This window comes from Protomyctophum parallelum, assembly GCF_964188405.1.
Source record: "Protomyctophum parallelum genome assembly, chromosome: 4".
Classification (NCBI taxonomy): Eukaryota; Metazoa; Chordata; class Actinopteri; order Myctophiformes; family Myctophidae; genus Protomyctophum; species Protomyctophum parallelum.
In genome coordinates, this window is record NC_139700.1 from 53,734,374 (window position 1) to 53,760,504 (window position 26,131).

General features: G+C 44.9%; 1 protein-coding gene across 1 annotated transcript in view; it reads right to left on the bottom strand.

Annotated features, from left to right (window-relative positions):
- Positions 1–26,131, bottom strand: part of lamb4 (laminin, beta 4) — a 51,887-nt gene that overhangs the window by 13,981 nt on the left and 11,775 nt on the right. The window contains exons 5-22 of the mRNA XM_083763274.1: positions 25,430–25,503; positions 24,105–24,293; positions 23,819–23,882; positions 22,956–23,170; positions 20,693–20,816; positions 19,446–19,634; positions 17,582–17,737; positions 14,611–14,723; positions 13,632–13,711; positions 12,552–13,340; positions 11,894–11,987; positions 10,347–10,481; positions 8,824–9,009; positions 7,593–7,705; positions 5,760–5,880; positions 4,682–4,862; positions 3,733–3,876; positions 2,463–2,694 (exon numbers count right to left, since the gene is read on the bottom strand). Of these exons, the coding sequence (XP_083619400.1) occupies positions 2,463–2,694; positions 3,733–3,876; positions 4,682–4,862; positions 5,760–5,880; positions 7,593–7,705; positions 8,824–9,009; positions 10,347–10,481; positions 11,894–11,987; positions 12,552–13,340; positions 13,632–13,711; positions 14,611–14,723; positions 17,582–17,737; positions 19,446–19,634; positions 20,693–20,816; positions 22,956–23,170; positions 23,819–23,882; positions 24,105–24,293; positions 25,430–25,503 (3,199 nt within the window). The remainder of the gene's footprint in view (positions 1–2,462; positions 2,695–3,732; positions 3,877–4,681; positions 4,863–5,759; positions 5,881–7,592; positions 7,706–8,823; positions 9,010–10,346; positions 10,482–11,893; positions 11,988–12,551; positions 13,341–13,631; positions 13,712–14,610; positions 14,724–17,581; positions 17,738–19,445; positions 19,635–20,692; positions 20,817–22,955; positions 23,171–23,818; positions 23,883–24,104; positions 24,294–25,429; positions 25,504–26,131) is intronic.

Genomic DNA, 26,131 nt, shown 5'->3' on the forward strand with positions numbered 1-26,131 from the left:
CAGCACACCTAAACCTAACCTAACCCTTAACGCTCACCAACCTTAATCCGGTCGTCTTAACGCACCCCACACCAACCTTATGTCTAACCAGAGGATGCCTCCCGAGCCACTTCCAATGTGATTGAACTATAGGCTCTGGGGCTGACAAATATTAGCCCCAATGTTTTTTTTTATTTTTATATAATTTTTATCCCACGATTTTGTAACCCATTTTTCACCCCTGTGTCAATTATCTAATGTGATCCTGGGCTCTACACACCCTCCGCCAACCTGGGGAGAGCAACGGACTTGAACTCATGCTTCCTTCATGCCTGAGTGTCCAAGTCACTCCTTTACAACCTGACAGGGGGGAGTTTCCCTGGTTGGACGTAGCGCGTGGAAGGAACACGTTATTCCAAATTAGCCCCAATGTTGAGTAAATCAACAAAGGTGTGGCAGCACCAGGAGAGTGTGACCCAACTTAATGTGTTTTAAGAGTCTGTTTAATTATTTAATAATTTCGTTTTATGAAGGTTTACAATTAATACTGTGAATTAATTGCACTAGCAAAGTGTAACATGCAGTGAGGACGGAACATTTGTTCTAGCCCAGGTTCTCTGGGGTCCCAATATAAGGAGCGCAGCTTCCGGTTCCCCTCAGTTACATTGTGGAAAGAACACTCATTGCTCCGTCTTTATCCCCGTTTATTCAGGTTCAGTTTTATTAATGAGGTACTCAGCAGCCCTGAGACCCGTAACAGAGGCTTGTCATGTCAGCTGTCAATCAATCAACTCAATGAAGGCCAATGGGAGACGATTTATTGGGCTGTAAAACAATATGCCCATTTTGACCCATTTTGTTTTCCTCGCAAATATTTGATGCTGCTGCTTCCAGCAGAGGCCCACAGCAGAGCATATGGCAGCACCCTGGGTCCTAAGGCCTTCAGGAGGCTGAAACCCTGTACTGGCATAAGCCAGTTGGATGGCCTCCTGCACAATACACCGGGAAAGCCATACTTTAGTAATAGGGTTTCCTTTAGCTCTGGTACCCCATGTCACAAATACCCATACCCTTCCTGAAGGGAGATGTCTTGGTCATGTACAGTCTGAATATTTCATATCTTTTGTCAGGTGTGCGGCACTGTGCGCTGTGAACAACAAGTGTGACTCAGCCTTTTTACACATTACCACATTTAACCAGACAAGGAAGGTAATATATATATATATATATATATATATATATATATATATATATATATATATATATATATACATACAATTACATACAAGGAACAAGGAACAAGGAACTGAAAAATTATACTCTGGGAAATCGAAACAATAAAGTTCCTTTAAGGACAGTTCCGTGAGTGCTGGTATTCTCTTGTTTAACAGGTTCTTCCCAGACTGCCTGCTTCCTTGATGCGTGGTGAGACGAGAAAAAAGGACGAGACGAGAAAAAAAATGCGATGAGAAATAAAAGACGAGATGAGAGAAAAAAAGACGAGACGAAACGAGACGAGAAAAATAAGACGAGACGAGAAAAAAGATGAGGAGAAAAAAAGACGAGAGGAGCTGTTTTGGGGGGAAATAGTATACCATCTAATGGCAATTTCATTGGGAAAAAAAATGCTGTCTGTATTACTCTTATTACACTATTACACTATTATACTATTAGGGGGGAACATAGGGAACATAGGGCTGAGGGAACATAGGGTCTGTTTTGAAATGGGAGAACATACTAGGGCTGAGGGAACATAGGGCTGAGGGAACATAGGGCTGAGGGAACATAGGGCTGAGGGAACATAGGCATGACCCCAAAGAGGGACGAGCAGACGGGAGTATAGGGAGTCTCAGTACTTTACTTCCAAACAACATCAAGAACACACAGGTAAGGTACTTCCTCTATGCACCCATAACCAACCACCAGTGTCCATTCGGAGGTGAGACACCTCCATCTAGTGTCCACCACAAGACTGACTAAAACTAAAATCTAAATTTGCTGCCAAAAACAACACTGGCGTCACGAAGATGCAAGCTTAGAGCAGGCGTCTCTTCCGGGCTTTAAAACCGCTGGGGGACGTGCACACATAGACATCAGAGGGGGCTTCTCACTCAGCCCCTTGCCCTTTTACCCGTCTGTAAAACAACTGCCCTTTTACCCGTCTGTAAAACAACTGCCCTTTTACCCGTCTGTAAAACAACTGCCCTTTTACCCGTCTGTAAAACAACTGCCCTTTTACCCGTCTGTAAAACAACTGCCCTTTTACCCGTCTGTAAAACAACTGCCCTTTTACCCGTCTGTAAAACAACTGCCCTTTTACCCGTCTGTAAAACAACTGCCCTTTTACCCGTCTGTAAAACAACTGCCCTTTTACCCGTCTGTAAAACAACTGCCCTCTCCAGACCTCGAATGCAGCATTTTACTATAACCAAATGTTAACAGAAACACAGGCGGTACAGTATAGGTATCCATAAAGCGTCTACCTCTCACAGTTGGCCCCAGCGGAGTGCCCTCTACAGTTCAGACAGGCTCCGGTCCCCTCGTGGCACAGCTCCGCCTGGCCGTTGCAGTCGCAGGGTCGACACAGAGGGAAGCCCCAGTAGCCCGGCTGGCAGCGCCCGCAGCGGCGGCCCGCCACCTCCCTGCGACACGGACACTGACCTCTGACCTGGTCACACAGCTCCGACACGGAGCCGCGCAGGTCGCAGTCACACGCTGGACGGATGGACGGACGGACGGAGGAGAGCACGATAGCACACAGAAATAGATACAATCAGTGGCGTGCACAGACATTTAGAGGGGCAGGTGCTCAAGTGAAAAAAAAGGGCACCTTTTTGCAGCGCATTTTGGGGCGGGAACCCATTTTGGTGCTTTAGCTATTGAAAAATAGCAGATCTACAAGCTCGTAGCGCGCCACCGAGTGGCGCGCTACGAGCTTGTAGATCTGCTATTTTTTTTTAATCGAAGAACCACTGACATAGAAACATTAAGCTTTAGATTGTGGGGGCCTAAATAATATAGTAGAAGCGTTTTTTTTTTTATCAAGATTTGATCAATGGTCCACACACTACAAATTAAGAAAAAAAAAAAAACTTTTTTTCCCCACTGTTTAAGTGCCAAAACCGTATTTTTTTTCTTTTTCTTTTTACAATTTCTTTTTTTTTTTACACTTTTTTTTAAACGCCCTCTCTTTTTTCATAATGGGAGAAATGGCACTCAGAGCCTAAACTGGTGACCACCAGGTGGCACTGAGCAAAATTTCCAAAAGGGCAGGGGGTGCTCTAGCACCCCATAGTGTCTATCTGTGCACGCCACTGGATACAATTACAATGAATGTAGGCATTTAGCAAGATGGTTAGAAAAGTTAAAGTCCCTCCACCTATATTTCTATACTGTACACGTTTCCCTTTTTTCTAATCGTTTCTTTATTGCATCGAAATAGTGTATATTATATTTGCATGTCATCTATGTTCTGATTAATTGAAAATAGAGGACACTTATGTAAGCATGTCTTAAGCCCAAACGACAGCGGTAGTGACTCCTTGAACACCTGTACTTTCCTTGAACTGTACCCATTCTGCAAACGGTTAATGCAATGTTCGATCAATCAATCAATCAATCAATGGTTGGGTCACAAGTTAAGCACAGATCACTATTTCCACCCCTGCTCTGAGACCATTTTATGTCTTAGTTTTCATTAACAGGGTAAATAAATAGCAGATATGACTATATACTGTAGGCATGGTAACGTACGTGTGCAGCCGTCGGGTCCAAAGCCGTAGGTGAGCGGCGCGCAGGTGTCGCAGCATCTGCCAATCACATTGGGCTTACACTCACACAGACCCCCGAATTTACTACAGGACGGCCCGTGTGAGCCCTGCACGTTACACCTGCAAGCTGACAATACACAAACTCACTTAGACACAATTTAACTAAACACAACAACAAAAACAACAATTAGTGACTAAAGCAGTGGTTTTCAGCCAGCTAAATGATGGAGAGTTGGTAACAAAATCACAGCTAAGCATAACATGGGTTAGACCAGAGTGTAGAGTAGGAGAGTAGCAACATGCTTTGATCTCGCCGCAAAGCGGGTGCCTATGGGCTATAGTTCCAAACATTGCTCCTATATGGCTGGAACTATCCCATTGAGATAGAATGAGCACTTCCACATTCCATTGATACAATGGGAGCCAACGCTAGTGTCGCCACTCTCTTACTAGATTACTCTGGGACCGGGTTAGACAAACCTCTCCACCAATAGTTTTCCTATATGATAAAACATTGTTTTAAAAAAGAAATGTCACACACATATTTTTCCAGTGCATATGGCAGGCCTTGTTGACGGATTTGGAAGAGATTTGGTTCCAAAAATGAACCAGTATTTAATGTGTAAAATCCATGATATTTACATTGGAATGAATGAGCCCGGCTGGAAAGTGTCCAAGTGGGAGAGGCCGGGTCTTAGCTATAGGTGAATTAGATCTTTAACTCTTGAGAGCGTAAAATTAAACCCAAATGGACCAGGTAACAGAGGATGCATGCACGGCCAAAAAGGTTTGGGGACCGCCACTCCAGTCTAAAGAAAGGCTACTCGGTAGGTACTACTCACCCACGGCCCCGTTGTGGATAGGGGCTGACATGCTGTACTACTCACCCACGGCCCCGTTGTGGATAGGGGCTGACATGCTGTACTACTCACCCACGGCCCCGTTGTGGATACGGGCTGACATGCTGCCCACCAGGCTCTCACACACGTCAGGCAGAGAGTTCTGCTCGGCCAGGTCGGCCGACAGGCCCAGACAACGGAACCGCCGGAACGAGTCCAGGTCGTTCTGAGAACAGAAGTCCTGCACCGACTCTAGACTGGGGATCAGGCCCATCTGGAAAGGAAAGGATAGGAGGAGGATGGGTATGGAGAGCATGGCTCGTGAACTTTGGGAGTTCAGTCAGACAACTCACGGAATAGATTTAACCAATATTTATTATAGAATGAGAATACAAGTCTGCATAATGTAGACTTGCAACATAAACATTAAGAGCAGGGAGATAGATATACAATGAACCCCCCCATGGGGGACATAAATAACACAGCCCATCGGTGGTGATGGGGTGGTGGTGGGAGCAAACATCACATAACAACCGGGAACCATATGCAGAAGGAAGGCAGGAAGCGCTAGTGCGCTTAAGTAGCCCGCCCAATTGGTCAGCTGACTGCCACATCAGCGAATGACGTGTGGGACTTGCACACACTTATACACCCACATAGAAATTCAGCATGTTAACCCCTTGAGTATAGAATGCGCCTTTGAGCATGGCATGAACCCCCTCGAGTATGTCTGAATTAAAGGTATATTCAGTGATTTCACTCAAAAAACCTTAGGTTTCGTTTTTGGCTGTGGGACCCAGCCTTTCGTCCAATCAGGATAGAGAGTCAAAAACGAAACCTAAGGTTTTTTGACCCCCAGGAGTTAACTGGGGACAGGGAGGAACTCCTTATATGGTCAGCACACTCTATAGTAGAGAGGATTATCATAACAAAACAAAAAAATAAGTGATATTTGAATTAAGTGAAATCACTGAATATACCTTTAACTAATTCCGCAAGCTACGTGTAATTTATGAAACTGCCCTTGATTGGGTTTTCCTCAATATTTAATTTAATATTCTGTAATTGTGTTTATTGTGTTTTTTTATTGTAATGTCAAATTCAGAAGAGTATTGACATCTAGAACTGGCTACATTTCATCAAAATTAAAAGGAAAAAAAACATTCCTTACAGAGTCAATCAGGATGTGAGAGCTGGACCTGTGGTCAAGGTTTGGCTCTTTGTTGAACACGATGTCCACAAAGTAGCGTCCTCCTGCATTCAGACAGACGGTTGTATCCAGGACTGCACCCCTAGAGCACAATTATTTATTTGTTATTGCTTATAGCAGCGTTAAGGGGGTTTAAGGCACTGACAAAAATAGGGCCCCATGTCTTCCTTCTGAGATTAAATGATACAAAGCCAGGTGAGAAGCCATATTAAGTGAAACGTGATTAGACCGTTAACATGGACTTTACACTGAATGAAAGCAGGACAGAGACTAAGATGGCGTTCCCTGACAGGGTGAGAGTGGTGCTTTCTAACCTGTCGTTCCCTGACAGGGTGAGAGTGGTGCTTTCTAACCTGGCGTTCCCTGGCAGGGTGAGAGTGGTGATTTCTAACCTGTCGTTCCCTGACAGGGTGAGAGTGGTGCTTTCTAACCTGGCATTCCCTGGCAGGGTGAGAGTGGTGCTTTCTAACCTGGCATTCCCTGGCAGGGTGAGAGTGGTGATTTCTAACCTGTCGTTCCCTGACAGGGTGAGAGTGGTGCTTTCTAACCTGGCGTTCCCTGACAGGGTGAGAGTGGTGCTTTCTAACCTGTCGTTCCCTGACAGGGTGAGAGTGGTGCTTTCTAACCTGGCGTTCCCTGACAGGGTGAGAGTGGTGCTTTCTAACCTGGCATTCCCTGACAGGGTGAGAGTGGTGCATTCTAACCTGGCATTCCCTGGCAGGGTGAGAGTGGTTCATTCTAACCTGGCATTCCCTGGCAGGGTGAGAGTGGTGCTTTCTAACCTGGCATTCCCTGGCAGGGTGAGAGTGGTGCTTTCTAACCTGGCATTCCCTGACAGGGTGAGAGTGGTGCTTTCTAACCTGGCATTCCCTGGCAGGGTGAGAGTGGTGCATTCTAACCTGGCATTCCCTGGCAGGGTGAGAGTGGTGCTTTCTAACCTGGCATTCCCTGGCAGGGTGAGAGTGGTGCTTTCTAACCTGGCATTCCCTGACAGGGTGAGAGTGGTGCATTCTAACCTGGCATTCCCTGGCAGGGTGAGAGTGGTGCATTCTAACCTGGCATTCCCTGGCAGGGTGAGTGGTGCTTTCTAACCTGGCATTCCCTGGCAGGGTGAGAGTGGTGCATTCTAACCTGGCATTCCCTGGCAGGGTGAGAGTGGTGCATTCTAACCTGGCATTCCCTGGCAGGGTGAGAGTGGTGCATTCTAACCTGGCATTCCCTGGCAGGGTGAGAGTGGTGCATTCTAACCTGGCATTCCCTGGCAGGGTGAGAGTGGTGCTTTCTAACCTGGCATTCCCTGGCAGGGTGAGAGTGGTTCATTCTAACCTGGCATTCCCTGGCAGGGTGAGAGTGGTGCTTTCTAACCTGGCATTCCCTGGCAGGGTGAGAGTGGTGCTTTCTAACCTGGCGTTCCCTGACAGGGTGAGAGTGGTGCATTCTAACCTGGCATTCCCTGGCAGGGTGAGAGTGGTGCATTCTAACCTGGCATTCCCTGGCAGGGTGAGAGTGGTGCTTTCTAACCTGGCATTCCCTGGCAGGGTGAGAGTAGTGCTTTCTAACCTGGCATTCCCTGACAGGGTGAGAGTGGTGCATTCTAACCTGGCATTCCCTGGCAGGGTGAGAGTGGTGCATTCTAACCTGGCATTCCCTGGCAGGGTGAGAGTGGTGCTTTCTAACCTGGCATTCCCTGGCAGGGTGAGAGTGGTGCATTCTAACCTGGCATTCCCTGGCAGGGTGAGAGTGGTGCATTCTAACCTGGCATTCCCTGGCAGGGTGAGAGTGGTGCTTTCTAACCTGGCGTTCCCTGGCAGGGTGAGAGTGGTGGTTCCTGTTGGGTCAACGGGACAGCCATCGTCGCCCGGCGACAAACGGATGATGGTGATGGTGGCCATCCAGTCAGCTGGGGACTGAGAAGGAACACTGTGTGAGCGAGAGAGATACTGCAGTCTTGTTGTTGTGTTAACTTATAGAACCGACTGCAGCATGTCCTTTCACCATGAGTCCTGCTTTTTCTATTTTGTTTTCTAATGTTTTTACCCAGTTTTTACTGTTGTAACCTTGTGTGACCACAGACCAGGCTTTACACCTGGCCAGGAGGAAAGCCTGGTCTGTTTCTAAATCACTGTGTGATCCGGTCTAGAACAGATAAAAAATAAAAACTCTAAAGGTGGTTGCACACTGGGCGCGTTTCTTCCGGAAAACACGTCCAGTGTGCACGGACCTTTATTCCCATTTGTGGTTTCCGGCTTTTTTGGCGTCACTTTGTTTTGGTCCCCCCCTTGTTTAGTCTCGCCAGTCGCTACGAGGTGGAATAAAAATAAATAGCAAATAATTTATTCCAAGACGTACTTGAAGAAACATGTCGGATTCATACGACGCATCAAGGGTTTTTGACTACAAATCACTGACTACTAGTAAGATACCATCCGCTCCCGACCGGAGCATGAACCCGAAAAGGAATGCTTCCCAGGCTACGGCTGTTGTACCCTGGCCCACCTGCCAGTGAGGAGGCCCCACCAGGAGGAGGACATAGTACTTCTGTTCAACACCCACCCGCTGACAGGTGCCGCCCCCAAGCATGTGGCAGTCACAGCGACAAAGGTCGCCCTCCCTGCCCTGGCTTCCATCACCAAAACACGGCCAACTGTGTTCTTATAAATGCCTAGAACTAGAACGCTTGTAAATGGTAAATGGTAAATGGTGCATTTATATAGCGCCTTTATTCAAGGTGCTATAGATTGTGCATTACATTCACCCATTCACACACACATTCACACACCGATGGCAGCGGAAACCATGCAAGGCACCAACTAGCACATCGGGAGCAATTAGGGGTTCAGTGTCTTGCTCAAGGACACTTCGACAGTAACTCTGGGGGAGCCCGGGTTCGAACTGGCAACCTTACGGTTACCATCCAGGCACTCTACCCCTGAGCCACCGCTCACCGCTCACTTGTTATAAAACTAAACATATTGTACATGTATGACTATGCACATACTCTGCGTTACGTAAGTGAGGTCATTACCTCAGGCTCGTAGCGAATAACCAGCTGATAGTCAATGGATTTGGGTACGTTGTCAACGGTGAACCGTAGCCCCGCCCTGTCCAGGGCCCTGACGAATCCCGGTCCCGTCCAGGTGATTGGCCGGTCTGCTGTCCTCTGCCGGGGGACAATCTGCAGCGCTGATCCGGGGTCCAGGGGAATGGCCATCTGTGGTGAGTACAGTATAAGGACTTATAGGAAGGATGCACTGCATCATGGATCTGAACACTAAGTTACAGGTCAGTCTGTCTATGAATGGGCTCTCTGGCATAGCCGCCATTTTGGAATGAACTTGGGCTCCTTCCTTTCTTCCTTCACAGGTGATACTAATGAAGGCTCTGTTCCATTCTGGTCAAACACTCCTTCACAGGTGATACTAATGAAGGCTCTGTTCCATTCTGGTCAAACACTCCTTCACAGGTGATACTAATGAAGGCTCTGTTCCATTCTGGTCAAACACTCCTTCACAGGTGATACTAATGAAGGCTCTGTTCCATTCTGGTCAAACACTCCTTCACAGGTGATACTAATGAAGGCTCGGTTCCATTCTGGTCAAACAGAGTCAGTGTTAAGGCTCATACATAGTCTGGATTTACGGTGGTGGGGTGACCACCGAACTACAACATGACGTCACGAGCCGCGGTGAAGAGCAAACCACCGCCACCGCTCCAGCCCTTCTCTCTGTTTTTACTCGCCACCGGAGCGGTGGTCACCTTACCAGCGAAAATCCAGACTATGAATAGGCCTTTAGTCAGGCGTGCTGCTATTGTGCATGTTGGCTCACTGGAAACACTTCTCTAAAGTGTCCTTGAGTGGGTTCCAAATGGCTCTGTATGGGTGTGCAACGCTGAAAGTGTACAAATGGAACCAAATGGACCCCTATACAGGTCCATTTGGTTCCATGTGTACACTCTCAGAGTTACAGACCTGTAAGGGTCCATTTGGTTCCATTTGTACACTCTCAGAGTTACAGACCTGTAAGGGTCCATTTGGTTCCATTTGTACACTCTCAGAGTTAGGGGGGGGGGTCCTTGAAATGACAAGTTTTGAGAACCACTGCACACTAAATGTGAGGGAAGTAGGGAAGCGGCCCGGAATTATTATTATTATTATTATTCTGTAACTTAACCCATTTTGCGCGGGAACCCATTTTGGTATTAGCATCATGTTATGCTTTAGCTATTGAAAAATAGCAGATCTAAAAGCTCATAGCGCGCCACCGAGTGGCGCGCTAAGAGCTTGTAGGTCTGCTATTTTTGAAAAATCGAAGAACGACTGACATAGAAACATGGCTTTTTCAGAAAACTGTCAGGATGTAGAAGACATTTATAGAATCTGATCTCAGGTCAGAACGGGTTAACCACATGTATCCTAGTAGTAACGCCATTCTGGGGAGAAACCTCTGCAAAATCTGCAGATCTACTAGTACTGTAGTATTCTAGACTCTAGTACTGTATATAGGGATTAAGTGTGTAATCAGAAGATTATTGATTGACTCGTCCAACCTGTTCAGCCTGTCTCCTCGTCCTTGCATGTCTTCTGGTCCGCCTCATCAACACCATACGGCCATTCTGGTACTTGACGTCGTAGCCCTGCTCCCTGAAGTGCTGCTCACAGCCAGGCAGGAGGCCTGGCTTCATCTGGAGGAGAGATTCATGTTCAAACAAACATATTCATTACAGTCACTACAGCAGAGTTCAGATGAATAGATACAAACACAGCCCTACTGCGTGTGTGAAAGAACATAGACAGACATAGAGCATAGCAAATACTCCTCATCCAGGTCATTACTCATTATCATTTCAGTTTGATTCTTTGTCAAGCCATGAGGCGTCGCTGTCATGTAAAAACTAATTCTGAACAAGTCTCACAAGGTAACAATGTAACTATACTACCGTAAGTATAATTACCATGCTCAACTACCACTACCGTTCTCTATTACCATGCACCAGTGTACACCACGATCTAGTACCATACTATGTACAATTTAGTCATTTAGCAGTGGTATAAAAGTGGTATGCCACTTTCACAGAAATAGTCATGAAAGATAATAAGCAAGCATCTGTCTAAGAGTAAAATATCTGTACAGTGTAATCTAATTTACATAAGTTTAGCCTTTGCATACGCCTGTAAGGTCGTGAAGGCTAGTGCAAGTGCTATATGGGCTAAGATGGAGTCTGAGTTTTTAGACTACGGTGGAAGATTGGGAGTGAATCTGATTGGAGTAACAGTACCATATTATTGTATCAAGCACCAGTACCAGTCTAGTACTGTACCATGTAGGGATGTTAATAGTTCATCGTTAATCGATTAATCGCAGTTAAGAAATTAGTCCGTTAAACTTAACAGTTCGAAATCGAACTCGAAATTTTGAAAATCATCATTGAAAATGATGCGTTCTATCATTGGGTGGTTTTTGGTGAATGTAATGCTGTCTGTGCGCGCGCGAGGCCGAGGAACACATACAAAGAGGCCATTGCCTGGCCCTGTATCGTCAATGGTCAAATAAATATTTCATTAAGAAGGAATATAATAATGCCTTTTGTATTATTTCCGTATATCAGCAAAATGTAGATTTGTATGTACGCTGCTTATCACCTAACCGGTTAATCGATCGATTAGATATCAAAACGTATCAATTAACTATGAGTGCATTAATCGATAATTCACACAGTACCGTGTTATAGTACGTGGACAAGGATAATATTGTATACAGTGGCTCCTGAAACTGTGTATCCTTTAACCCATTCTGACCTGAGATCAGATTCATACGAGGTTTCCACTGGACACGCATTGGTCTGATTAACCCATTCTGACCTGAGATCAGGTTCTAAAAATGTCAGTCGTTCTTAAATTTTTTCAAAAAATAGCAGACCTACAAGCTCGTATCGCGCCACTCGGTGGCGCGATATGAGCTTGTAGATCTGCTATTTTTCAATAGCTAAAGCATAACATGATGCTAACTCCGGTCAGAATGGGTTAATCACTCACAGCCACTGGCTTCCGAACTATAGTAGGGGTCATAGGTCATGCATGACACTGACAGACACACCTGGGATGCAGCGAACTCGTTCTGGAGGTAGTATGGGTCCACCACTTCCTGATTCCCTCGATCCACTGGATGCTCTGGACCGGGAGTCGGCCACCTTTTGGACATGAAGTGCCATGCTTTTATTCTCTTGCTAGTCAGTGGAACATATCGACATTACGTTGAATTATGACACCACATCAAAATGTAATTATTCCAACACATTTTGATTGTCCACATACATAACATGCATTTTCAAGAAATTGTAATGATCATATACTCATTATATGCAATAACCGGACCTATATCTCCCAGACTGCCACCCCAACTTATTCAATCAGTCAGAGTTCAGAGTTTTTCATGACAGACACGTCATTGGCTTTTTTGCCATTGCGTTCTCTGAGCCAGGCAGAACTGTGTGATTGCGTAATCTTTGCGACCTGGTATCATGTGAGGTAGGCTCACGTAGGCTACATGCTCCCAGGTGTACACAAAGCTAAATAGTATAGGGTGCGTGAATAGGATTAAGGGTTATGTGCAGGAGATAATTTGCATTACAGATGCGAGGGGACTTAAATTAACTCAAATTTTATTTTTAAAATCAAAATCCTCTCTCTCACACTTAGTGCCAGTGATTACAGTCCCCATGCCAATGGTGGCACTCGTGTCTAAGGTTACCTACCGATACTCTGGGTGTGGAGGATACCCTGGGTACTCTGGATACTCTGGGCGTTCTGTAGCCTCGGGAGGATGAACATACTCTGGGTACTCTGGGCGCTGAGGGTACCATGGGTCTTCTGGGCGTTCTATATTCTCTGAATCTTCTGGACGATGTGGATACGCTGGATACTCTGGGTTCTCTGGATGTTCTGGATTCTCTGTAGCTTCTGGACGTTGTGGGTAGTACTCTGGGTACTCTGTATTCTCTGGGAATTCTGGGTGCTCTGGCTCCTCTGTAGCCTCGTCTGGACGCTGTGGGTACTCTGGGTACTCTGTGTTCTCTGGGTACTCTGGGCGCTCTGTATTCTCTGGATACTCTGGGTACTCTGGATGCTCTGGTTCCTCTGTAGCTTCTGGACGTTGTGGGTAGTACTCTGGATACTCTGTATTCTCTGGGTACTCTGGGCGCTCTGGCTCCTCTGTAGCCTCTGGGCGCTGTGGGTACTCTGGGTACTCTGGGCGCTGAGGATACTCTGGGTGCTCTGTATTCTCTGGATACTCTGGGTACTCTGAATGCTCTGTAGCCTCTGGCTCCTCTGTATTCTCTGGGTACTCTGGGTACTCTGGCTCCTCTGTAGCTTCTGGGCGCTCTGGATTCTCGATTCTTGGTTGTTGATTTTGCGGGGCAGCAAACTCTGCCTCGTACAGGAAGTAGTCGAGGGCAGGCAGGAAATGACCAGTCACAGGCTCAGAACACCTCCTTCCCACCATGTTGGGCAAGCACTGACATTGTCCGCCGTCTGGAGAGCACCTGCGGAAATATATCAAAGGGTAGTGGACGTGTCAATTAACAGTGTATTAGAGTAGGGCTCTATTTTCGCCAGTGCCCCTTACCCCTTATCTCTAAACGTCTTTACCTTTTTACTATTTTAGAAAAACACGTTTTGAAATAGCCAATCTATACAAGCTCACAACGTGTCGATGTAGATTGGCTAGTTGAACAATTTAAAAATGTTTTTGCTTTTAAATATAAATCTTCACCTATACTGACGTGCCCAAAGTAGTGTTGCCTGGTTGAATGGGATTAAGATAATGTACGTACATGGTGCCATGTGCGCCTCCCACATCACAGTCACAAGGGGTGCATCTGTGCGCCGTGTTCCCCAAACCCCAGAACCCAGGCTACAGGAGAACAAAGACAAACCAGTCAAACAAATGGCTCAATGAAACACAATAGTTATTGCCTGCTAATACAAATAAGTACAAAGATGGTAAATGGACAGTCTACTATTTTTGCATAATGTGCAGTTATACATAATGTTAATAATAATAATAATTAATTTATTTGTATAGCACTTTAAAACATTGTTCCAAACTTCACACAATATAACATATCAAGACAAAAGCACACAAATAAATAATATAGAAGGATAGAAGTGTACACAAAACAGGATATAAACCGTAAAGTGTGGTTTTATGATAACAGAAAAAGAACAGGAGTGGAATAGACAAAAGAAGTCAAAGTAGAAGCAAGGTTACTTGCGTGTTGAAAGCTAGAAATCTACTCAAATTACAAAAGTAGAATACTTTTTTGTATACTACACTGACCGTACAAAGCATTTATACTTAAGGCATTTAAGTTACTTCAGACAACTTAAATGTTACATAAGGTCACATCCTTAATGTTTCAATATGAATACATATTATATATACACAGTATCTTTTGCAACAATTTCAAAACACACTGTGAGCTTGTAGATGGGTCATGTTCACTATTCACCATGACGATTTAACCCATTCTGACCGGGCACCCATTTTGGTGTCAGCATCATGTTATGCTTTAGCTATTTAAAAATAGCAGATCTACAAGCTCATATCGCGCCACTCGGTGGCGCGATATGAGCTTGTAGGTCTGCTATTTTTGAAAAATTGAAGAGCGACTGACATTTTTAGAATCTGATCTCAGGTCAGAATGGGTTAATCAGACCAGTGTGTGTCCGGCGGAAACCTCGTATGAATCTGATCAGCTAAAGTGGTAAGTAACTATAGTCGTTAAATTCTACCGCTATAGAAAGACCTACCAAACACGTGTCACAGGAGGGTCCAGTCGCCAGGCGGTCACACACACACTCGCCTGTCTCTTGATCACATGCTTCAGCACTCTGGACGCTGCCCAGGAGGTTACAGCTGCACTCTGACGCCAGGACACATGAAGAACATGTGATAGAGCTCAAAGTGTCACAGAAACACATGAAGAACATGTGATAGAGCTCAAAGTGTCACAGAAACACATGAAGAACATGTGATAGAGCTCAAAGTGTCACAGAAACACATGAAGCACATGTGATAGAGCTCAAAGTGTCACAGAAACACATGAAGCACATGTGATAGAGCTCAAAGTGTCACAGAAACACATGAAGCACATGTGATAGAGCTCAAAGTGTCACAGAAACACATGAAGCACATGTGATAGAGCTCAAAGTGTCACAGAAACACATGAAGAACATGTGATAGAGCTCAAAGTGTCACAGAAACACATGAAGAACATGTGATAGAGCTCAAAGTGTCACAGAAACACATGAAGCACATGTGATAGAGCTCAAAGTGTCACAGAAACACATGAAGCACATGTGATAGAGCTCAAAGTGTCACAGAAACACATGAAGCACATGTGATAGAGCTCAAAGTGTCACAGAAACACATGAAGAACATGTGATAGAGCTCAAAGTGTCACAGAAACACATGAAGAACATGTGATAGAGCTCAAAGTGTCACAGAAACACATGAAGAACATGTGATAGAGCTCAAAGTGTCACAGAAACACATGAAGAACATGTGATAGAGCTCAAAGTGTCACAGAAACACATGAAGAACATGTGATAGAGCTCAAAGTGTCACAGAAACACATGAAGAACATGTGATAGAGCTCAAAGTGTCACAGAAACACATGAAGAACATGTGATAGAGCTCAAAGTGTCACAGAAACACATGAAGAACATGTGATAGAGCTCAAAGTGTCACAGAAACACATGAAGCACATGTGATAGAGCTCAAAGTGTCACAGAAACACATGAAGAACATGTGATAGAGCTCAAAGTGTCACAGAAACACATGAAGCACATGTGATAGAGCTCAAAGTGTCACAGAAACACATGAAGCACATGTGATAGAGCTCAAAGTGTCACAGAAACACATGAAGCACATGTGATAGAGCTCAAAGTGTCACAGAAACACATGAAGAACATGTGATAGAGCTCAAAGTGTCACAGAAACACATGAAGAACATGTGATAGAGCTCAAAGTGTCACAGAAACACATGTGATAGAGCTCAAAGTGTCACAGAAACACATGAAGAACATGTGATAGAGGTTACAGCTGCACTCTGAAGCCAGGACACATGAAGCACATGTGATAGAGCTCAAAGTGTCACAGAAACACATGAAGCACATGTGATAGATTATTTTAATAATAATTATAATAATTGTGAGAAACAAATCTGAATTCTATTATGTTTTGTTTTACAATACATTCATTTTAGAGTAGTCATCATGTCACATTATCTTATCTTCGTAATGACTTGCGACGGCAGTGAGTCAGTCAGTCAGAGAGGGTGGAGGTGGCTTCTGCACCTCGGTTTTGAAAGGAAAACGATACTTAAAGAATCATGGTTACTCTATGGGAGGTAGAGGCAGCCGCCCCGCCTGCCCGCCGCACCCCCAGCAGAGCAGTCACAGCGGCCGGCAGAACAACCATGAACCACCGTGTCCGGGCAGCTTGGACACAACAAACCCGCCGCCCCCCCCCCACCTTCTATTACAAGAATCATGCGTGGATGGAATATTCGGTTTTAAAGGATGCAGTCTTTTGTTTCGGCTGCACGCTTGGCAGAGTGTTGCACAGTATTTTGTATATGTTTGGTAGCCTACAGTAACCTGGTCTAGTAATGGAGCAGCAATATACTTGCTGTGGTCTTTTTATTCTAGTATTCCCTTCTTTATCTTTGTCACTTTGTCAATGATTAAGAGTAAGATGCGCAGCAGTAGTTGGACTGTGTGCTGACGTCAGTTAAAAATGAAACCCCGTAGTGCTGACACCAGGGGGGCAGTCAGCCAGATATTTCGTGAAGCCTCATTTGAAATCGGTAGTTCATATAATGGCCTGTTGTGGCGCTGGACCGGACCCAAAAAGCCCCATAGCTCCATAGAGGCCCATGTATTTTGGCCCAACTTCACCTAGACTGTATTACCTTAATAAACATGGTCATGAATACTTTCTTCTTCCAGTCACTAGTTTAAAGTCTAATTTCTAATGTCATAATATTCTTTTTGGAAAATTATGGTCCCATTAATTAAAAAAATGACCATAAAGAAAAAGAACCATCGCGTATGTTCTGAGGGGCGTGGCTACCATTACAGTCTATGATCGGGATTCCCCTCCCACTCGAGTCAAAATAAAAACCAACGGAGAAGAAGGGGGGAAGTCCCGCCTCGTTGTCTGGGCACCCAATGACCAGCTGGTATACAAAACGGAGCCAGCCAATGGCCAGCTGGTACCAAAGATGGCGACTTACATCAGGAATTAGCATATTATTACAGGCTTCATTTTACGTTCATGTTAGACCCGGGGAATGCTTTGTCCATATTTTTTACAGTCTATGGCTGACACACTGTGTGTGCTGCTGTACTACCTAAATAACAATTTTGTAGGAGTTAGGGCATTGTAAAAACGGTAAAAGAAATTGCGAGCGCACGCTTCGCGTGCGTCTTTCGCCATGCGTCGCACCCCTGGCGTCAAGTTCAAGCTACGCCCATGAGCATGAGACACACACACACACACACACGCACTTGCACACGCACACACGCACACACACACACACACACACACACACACACACACACACACACACACACACACACACACACACACACACACACACACACACACACACAATAATAACCCTTCGGCCTGGCCAACAAGTGCCAGAAAACTTGACACTTAATTAAGACTTAATTTCAATTATATGTGGAAAACTTAATACCCATATATCCTTACTTTGGCAGCCTGCGGGGTCCTCTTGCCGGAAGCCAAAATATCCATATTTACAGCGGTCGCAGCGCTCTCCCTCCACGTTCTCCTTGCAGACGCAGTGACCGGTCTCAGGGTCACACAAACCACCGTCTTTTGAGCCCATAGGGTCGCAGTCACAGGCTGGTGTAGAGGGAGAATTAATGTTCAATATTTACATCTTTATCCCATTAAGACCTGAGAACACTTTTATGAAAAACCTATATGTTTCTATATCAGTGGATTTCAAACTATATTTCATGTCAAGGACCCCAAATATTATATGTAATTGGCCACCGACCCCCATCTGAAAAGATGTTGTTCCAGGGAATATATATTCAAAGATTTGCGCCACATTTTCACGATTTTTCTAAAATGGAAGATCTACAAGCTCTTGTAGATCTAGCAGAGCTTGTAGATCTGCTATTTTCCAATAGCTAAAGTCTATCTATCTATAAAAGCACCGAAAAACGTCTGTCTGTCACTCTGTCTGTAGCCTACACTTCCTTATATTAACCTGACTCCGCCAGATGGGGGCAGTAGAGAGTACTCTCTACTGCCCCCATCTGGCGAACATCATATTGCTGTTCATATATTCAGAACGGATATTAAAGAGTGACTAGTAATGCTTGAAACACCAAAAGGGGTTCCCGTCCTGAATGGGTTGAAAGTGGCATGGAACCCAGCTATGCTGATTTAGTTTTTTCCAGTTCAGGTTCAAATCCACAGCAGATTAAAGACATCAGACTGGTACAAGCAACGCAGCTGTGGCTAATAAAATAAATAACGGGTGGGCGTGTTACATTTAGACGTGCCCAGGTCCATGCGGGTGTGCCAACGTTCAAGCCCAGTCAAACCCTCTCTTAATTTCTCCTCGTAAATCATATACTGTTGGACGGAAGAGGCGAAGGAGTAAAAAGAGGATCGGAAATTTGGCTAATAGTCAACAAGGATGTCATTGTTTGCACAATTGACACACCTAAATCTAAAAGTGTTGCTTACCTTACAAAGTAATTCAAATGTTTTACCTGAACTGGAAAACAAACCTCAAAGTCAGCTTTAACTCATTTGAGTTAAGTAAAGAATATAATATTCAAAGATGCACACGCATTTTCATGGTTTAAAAAAGAAAATAGCAGATCTACAGTGCAAGCTGGTAGCGCGATCTACAGTATACAAGCTGGTAGCGATGAGCTTGTATATCTGCTGTTTGTCAATAGAGGGTATGCACGTGACATCACCATCATACCTGGAAGTTAGGCGGGAACGCCTACTGAGTGGCAAAAAATACCTACTTTCTGGCCTCGACAGCCCATATACATCCAAACAGAAAAGTCCTATCTGATTGTATATTAAACAATGTCAAACGACGTTAACCCATTTTGTTAGCATTATGTTATGCTATTGAAAAATAGCAGATCTACAAGCTCATAGCGCGCCACCGAGTGGCGCGCTACGAGCTTGTAGGCCTGCTATTTCTTTTTAATCGAAGAACGACTGACATAGAAACATAGCTTTTTCAGAAAACTGTCATTTTCTTTTTTTTTAAGATATTATTTTGCGGCTTACGCCTTTTATTGTTTTTTTGAAGGGACAGACAGTAGGCTGACAGGAAACGGGAGAGAGATGGGGGGGGGGGGGGGGAGACATGCAGTAAAGGCCGTGTCGGGCTCGGGAGTCGAACCCGCGGCACACTGCGAATGGATTACCAGTCGGGTGCCCAGACGGTTACGCCACCGCCTGGGCAAGAAAACTGTCATTTTCAAACAGACATTTTTAGAATCTGATCTCAGGTCAAAATGGGTTAAACTCCCTTTGCCACTCGTACGAAATGGAGGTCTTGTAAACTCACGGATGCAGCCGTGGTGGTCCTCAGCAGACTTCTGGGGGTCCTGGTAGAGGTACGGGCGGCACTGCTCACACTGCGGCCCCGTGCGCTCATGCTGGCAGAGGTCACACACCCCGCCGCTCACCTTACCGCTGGCCTCGTAGCGGGCCGCGTCGAAGTGACAGGTTTCAGAATGGCCGTGACAGTTACATCCTGGAAAGAGCAACGCAGTGCATCAGAATCATTTCATTTCATCGGGTGTCAAGACAGTAAGTGTACAGTGTTGATTTCGTCGACTAAAACTAAGACGAAAAATGTTCGTGGACTTTTCACTGACGAAAACTAAATGCAAACTTCAAAAAAAACTAAGCTATGATGACTAAAACTAAGACTAAATAGCCTATACTGACAATTTCGTCAACAAATAAAATGTTAGGGAGGGACTAGTGAACAAGAGATCCAGTATGTCATTTTACAATTAGTTGCATGCTGAAAATAGACGATCTACAAGCTCACAACGCGTCGCAGTGCGACACGTTGTGAGCTTGTAGATCGTCTATTTTCAGCAAGTGTAAAATCAGTCATTACGACGGCATCAAGGCCCGCCAAAATACATTTTAGTCGACTAAATGAACTGTAGATTTAGTCGACTAAAATCTTATGACATTTTAGTTGACTAAAACTAGACTAACTAAGTTGACTAAAACATTCCAGGTGACTAAATGAAAACTATTCAAGAGACTATGACGACAACCAAAATCAAAATGTGCTGCCAAAAACAAGACCGGTTTCAAGATAGTTAAGTGTACAATACATGCCAGACAGGGTAGAGAGATGATAGCAGGGCAGGTGGTGCTCTAGCACCCCCTAGTGTCTATCTGTGCACGCCACTGCATGCCAGACAGGGTAGAGAGATGATAGCAGGGCAGGGAGGGACTAGCCTGGTTAATAAACCAGACCGAATCAGCCGTTGGCAAAAATAAATTGCCTACCGGCGGATTTCGGTCTGGAGAGGCTCAATTGTACGCCCATTTTCTACACACGAGAACGTGTGCGCCCAATAGGGACACGGTATGCAATATGGGCGGGCTTTGGTACAGTGACGTTCAATGCTTGAGACCTTTGACTGACAGTAGCTCTGACCAATTGCGTCAAAGAGAAAATGTTTCCCTGGAAATTAAATCCAAACTGAGCCTCCCCAGACTAATATCCCGCGGATCCGTGCGATATTAGTCTGGTTTATTAACCAGGCTAGGGAGGGACAGCCTTACTTCTGCATGTGTTCTGCGAGCCATGTTCGCCACCTGGCCTCCAGGGGGCGTCGTTGTGAAAGTCCTGACATATCTGACAGTTGTCTCCCATTGTGTTGTGTTGACACAAACAGCGACCATGGACCTATAGATCGATAAAAACAAACAACATGTGGTCTATTCATATTCACAGATGGCTTTAAAACATTATCACAATTCCCCCAAGATAAATAAACATTTCTCCAGCTTTTACTTTAGTATCTCACCCTATACACTGTATACACTACATTATAGATTATTAGTCTACAGTATTTTTGTCATACTATACAGGTGAAATTAATATTTCTGTCTGTGCCGTGACATTGCATAAATGGACAAAATGACCCACACTCGCTCAGTAAAGTGAACTGAAGATGTGTATTAATTAACTGTTGTATACAAGCTGACGGTGATGACAAGATCACTTAATCAAATGAGATCAACCACCTGTTGGGTCTCATCCCCATCAGCCAGGGAGACTGATTGGTTGTTGTCAGTGGTGGAGAAAGTACTCAATTGTTTTACTTAAGTAAAAGTACCAATACTGCCATTTAATTTGTAATCATTGTGCAGAATGTGCAATGAGTACATCACGCGATGGAGGGGACGCTAATTTGCTTTGCCACAGGAAGCAAATGTTTTATAAGTGCCTTCATTGTGGGGTTTTTTTTATCCCTTAAATATAAAAAACTAAGAAATTGTGACTAAATAATAACTATACTAGATTAATTTGAACACGGATGCAGTTTTCCTTTTCCTGAAGAGTAACGGTTTCTTTTGGACATACTGTAAACTAAAGGGTTTCTGACAGTGACGGAGTACTCCGGCCATCACACGAGGATAACAAACACCTGCCAAAAATAACACATCTACAAAGCTAACAATGACATCTTCACTTACTGTACAAGTGTACAGTATGTAGAGCTGTTCTTTTTGGCAATCGACGGTACAGTGTTGATTTTGTCGACTAATACTATGACAAAAAATGTTCATCGACTACATTTTGTCACAGACTGAAAAATAAATGGAAACTAAATTAAAACTAAGCTATGATGACTAAAACTACCGGTAAGACTAAATATATTGACAATTTCGTCAACAAATAAAAACTAGACGAAAATGTTAGGACTGGACAAGAGTCATTTTACACTTGGTTGCAGTGTTGAAAATAGCCGATCTACAAGCTCACAACGCGTTGCAGCGCAGATCTGCTGTTTGTGTGAGTGTAAAATCAATCATTACGATGCCATCAAGGCTCGCCAAAATACATTTTAGTCGACTAAATCAAGTGTAGTTTTAGTCGACTAAAACCATATGATATCTAGTCGACTAAAACTAGACTAACACTAAAACATATCAGGTGATTAAAATAGGACTAAAACTAAATGAAGTTTTATTGCAAAGCACTATGACTAAACTAAAATGAAAATTTGCTATACCAAAATCAACACTGCGACGGTAGAAGGGGTCTCAAGGCTCATTCATAGTCTGGATTTTCGTGGTGAGGTGACCACCGCTCCGGTGGTGAGGTGACCACCGCTCCGGTGGTGAGGTGACCACCGCTCCGGTGGTGAGGTGACCACCGGAGCTGAAATAACGTTGAGCGGTGGTGAGTAAAAACAGAGAGAAGGGCCGGGGCGGTGGTTTGCTCTTCACCGCGGCTCGTGACATCATGTTGTAGTTCGGTGGTCACCTCAGTGACGTCATGTTGTAGTTCGGTGGTCACCTCAGTGACGTCATGTTGTAGTTCGGTGGTCACCTCAGTGACGTCATGTTGTAGTTCGGTGGTCACCTCAGTGACGTCATGTTGTAGTTCGGTGGTCACCTCAGTGACGTCATGTTGTAGTTCGGTGGTCACCTCAGTGACGTCATGTTGTAGTTCGGTGGTCACCTCAGTGACGTCATGTTGTAGTTCGGTGGTCACCTCAGTGACGTCATGTTGTAGTTCGGTGGTCACCTCAGTGACGTCATGTTGTAGTTCGGTGGTCACCTCAGTGACGTCATGTTGTAGTTCGGTGGTCACCTCAGTGACGTCATGTTGTAGTTCGGTGGTCACCTCAGTGACGTCATGTTGTAGTTCGGTGGTCACCTCAGTGACGTCATGTTGTAGTTCGGTGGTCACCTCAGTGACGTCATGTTGTAGTTCGGTGGTCACCTCAGTGACGTCATGTTGTAGTTCGGTGGTCACCTCACCACCACCGAAATTCCAGACTATGAATGAGCCTTCAGACAGATGGACACTCACCATGCCAGGCGCGTTAAAGACGTCCCCTCGGCTGCCGCCCACGGGCACGCACTGGCTGGCGTGTCCGTTGCAGAAGCAGCTGCCGCGGACCACCATGTCGTACAGGGCGTAGTAGTACTTCTCCTCGGGGTTCCTGCGCTTGCGGCCCAGCAGGATGTCCCCCAGGGTGAACAGGCGGGTGAAGTTGACCCGGATGTTGGTCATGGTGATCAGTTCTGAGGATAGGACAGGCCCAAAGGTCAATGTAGGACAGGCCCAAAGGTCAATGTAGGACAGGCCCAAAGGTCAATGTAGGACAGGCCCAAAGGTAAATGTAGGACAGGCCCAAAGGTCAATGTAGGACAGGCCCAAAGGTCAATGTAGGACAGGCCCAAAGGTCAATGTTGCATTTATATATAAAGCGCTTTTAATCCAAAGCGCTTTTCATAGATTGTGCATTACATTCACCCATTCACACACACACACATTCACACACCGATGGCGGAGGAAACCAAACCATGCATGCAAGGCACCAACCTGCACATCGGGAGCAATTAGGGGTTTCAGACTAGAGTCTTGCTCAAGGACACTTTGACACTAACTCTGGGGGATCCCGGGGTCGAACTGGGAACCTTGCGGTCCCATCCGGCCACTTTACCCCTGAGCCACTGCCACGTGGAAAGGTAATCACATTGCGGCTGTTTCATGACAATTGATATATATATTGCTGTGAATATAGGACAGTTTAACACTTGTTTGAACAAAAACAAACCACTTACACCCCCTAATGGATAGATCAATAAAACTCTAGTAGTAACAAAAAGAGAAGAAATTATTAATGGAAATGCAGCCTAATGAAAAAATGGAACAACACTGAATCAAACCTTGAATATGGGGTGCATACGGGTTGTCTATGTCAAAGGTAGGATCCAAGGCCTTCAGCACAACCTGTTATGGAAATAGACAAAAATAATCAAACATGCTTTTTGTCATAATAAAATAATGTGTGTGTGTGAGTGAGTGAGTGAGTGAGTGAGTGAGTGAGTGAGTGAGTGAGTGAGTGAGTGAGTGAGTGAGTGAGTGATTGAGTGCGTGCGTGCGTGCGTGCGTGCGTGCGTGCGTGCGTGCGTGCGTGCGTGCGTGCGTGCGTGCGTGCGTGCGGCTAATCACCTCTCCATCAGTTGACGGGTCAGGCCCGGAGTACCTGCTGTCACAGACAACGTCGTCCACACTGTCGCCAGGCTTGTCCGACACCCCGGGGTAATGAACAAGACAGTCCTCTGCAAAGTAACGGAACACTTTCCACGTCCGCCCGTGGTCTTTGGACCTCTCCACCAGCATGGCATCCGGACGGTAACTCTACACGGAGAGGAATGGGGGAATAGCGTCACATATTAACCCATTCTGACCTGAGATCAGATTCATACGAGGTTTCCGCCGGACACACACTGGTCTGATGAACCCATTCTGACCTGAGATCAGATTCTAAAAAATGTCAGTCGTTCTTAGATTTAAAAAAAAATAGCAGACCTACAAGCTCGTATCGCGCCACTCGGTGGCGCGCTACGAGCTTGTAGATCTGCTATTTTTCAATAGCTAAAGCATAACATGATGCCGACACCAAAATGGGTGCCCGTTCAGAATGGGTTAAAGACAAAGCGATCAAAATCGATCAGCATTTCGGTATACATTTTATTTGCATTATTATTATTATTATTATTATCACTATTGAAACTGTGGAATCATCACATTATATGTGCTGATCTATAGCCATGGGCCTTTTGCCTACGCCCACAGCACACACAGTACTAATATCTCAATATCTCAGGGTGCAGATTGTGTAGATTCTTCTTCCCTTTTTTACACTATCACTATGCTTACCGTATGTGTTCAATTTCACCTAAAGCATGGTTGGTTATTTGATTTCAGTAGTTCGCCCATAGGCTGAAAAGGCCTAGATTGTCAGACTACTAGTACAAGTAAGACGCGCAAACGCGGGAAGCGAACGCAGCTCGTAAATTGCAATAACAACAATTAGAATAAATTACGTACTTTTTTTTTCTTTTTAGTTAGTAATTTTTTTAAGTTTTCTACTGTGTGTGTGTGTGTGGTTGTGTGTGTGTGTGTGTGTGTGTGTGTGTGTGTGTGTGTGTGTGTGTGTGTGTGTGTGTGTGTGTGTGTGCGCTACAGCTGCGCCCTCTGGTGGCGGGCGGGTGGTGTCACAGCGGGACAGACAGACAGACACACAGACAGACACACAGACAGACACGATCTGCAGGGTCTCATAGTTAGTGCTCACTGCGTTCGCAACTATACACATCTGCTATATTGCCCCCATATACGACTTCATCTGACGGTAAGTTTCACAATTGTGAATGCAATGAGAGATATAGCAGGTAGGGTTTCACACTGATGGGATTGGACAGAGGATGTTTTCAGGAGTAAACCTTTGACAATTAGCAGGGTGGTCTCAGCATCCATCGTTGATTCGTTACCTTAAAAGTGAGCACAAGGTGACTGAACTGGAACAGGGTCTCCAGGTCCAACTGTATGCTGACTTGGTGAACTCCTGGAAAGGATATTAAGGATATTACTTTTCAAGGTGAAACTCAGATTAACCCATTCTGACCTGAGATCAGATTCATACGAGGTTTCCGCCGGACAAACACTGGGTCTGATTAACCCATTCTGACCTGAGATCAGATTCTAAAAAATGTCAGTCGTTCTTCGATTTTTCAAAAAATAGCAGACCTACAAGCTCGTATCGCGCCACTCGGTGGCGCGATATGAGCTTGTAGATCTGCTATTTTTAAATAGCTAAAGCATAACATGATGCTAACACCAAAATGGGTGCCCGGTCAGAATGGGTTAAGGATGGGACGAATTATGAAGATTACACGTCACGATAATTGTGGCATAAATAATAGTGAATAACTATATTATCACGATAATGCTTAAAACTTAAAATGTCACTTTTGTTAGCCCCCAGCACCCCTAGGAAGAACGTTCATCAAAAATAGCCGATCTTGCATTGGACTGAAGTGATGGAATTCAATGTTGTTCTGCCCCGTAATGTCATCTAATTAATGTACCTATGAATGTTTGACATGTGTATATTGTATGTATGTTTATATTGTAAAAATATCAGAAATGTTTTTTAGACTTGATTGTGATGTTGTTTCTGTCCTCGGAGTGCC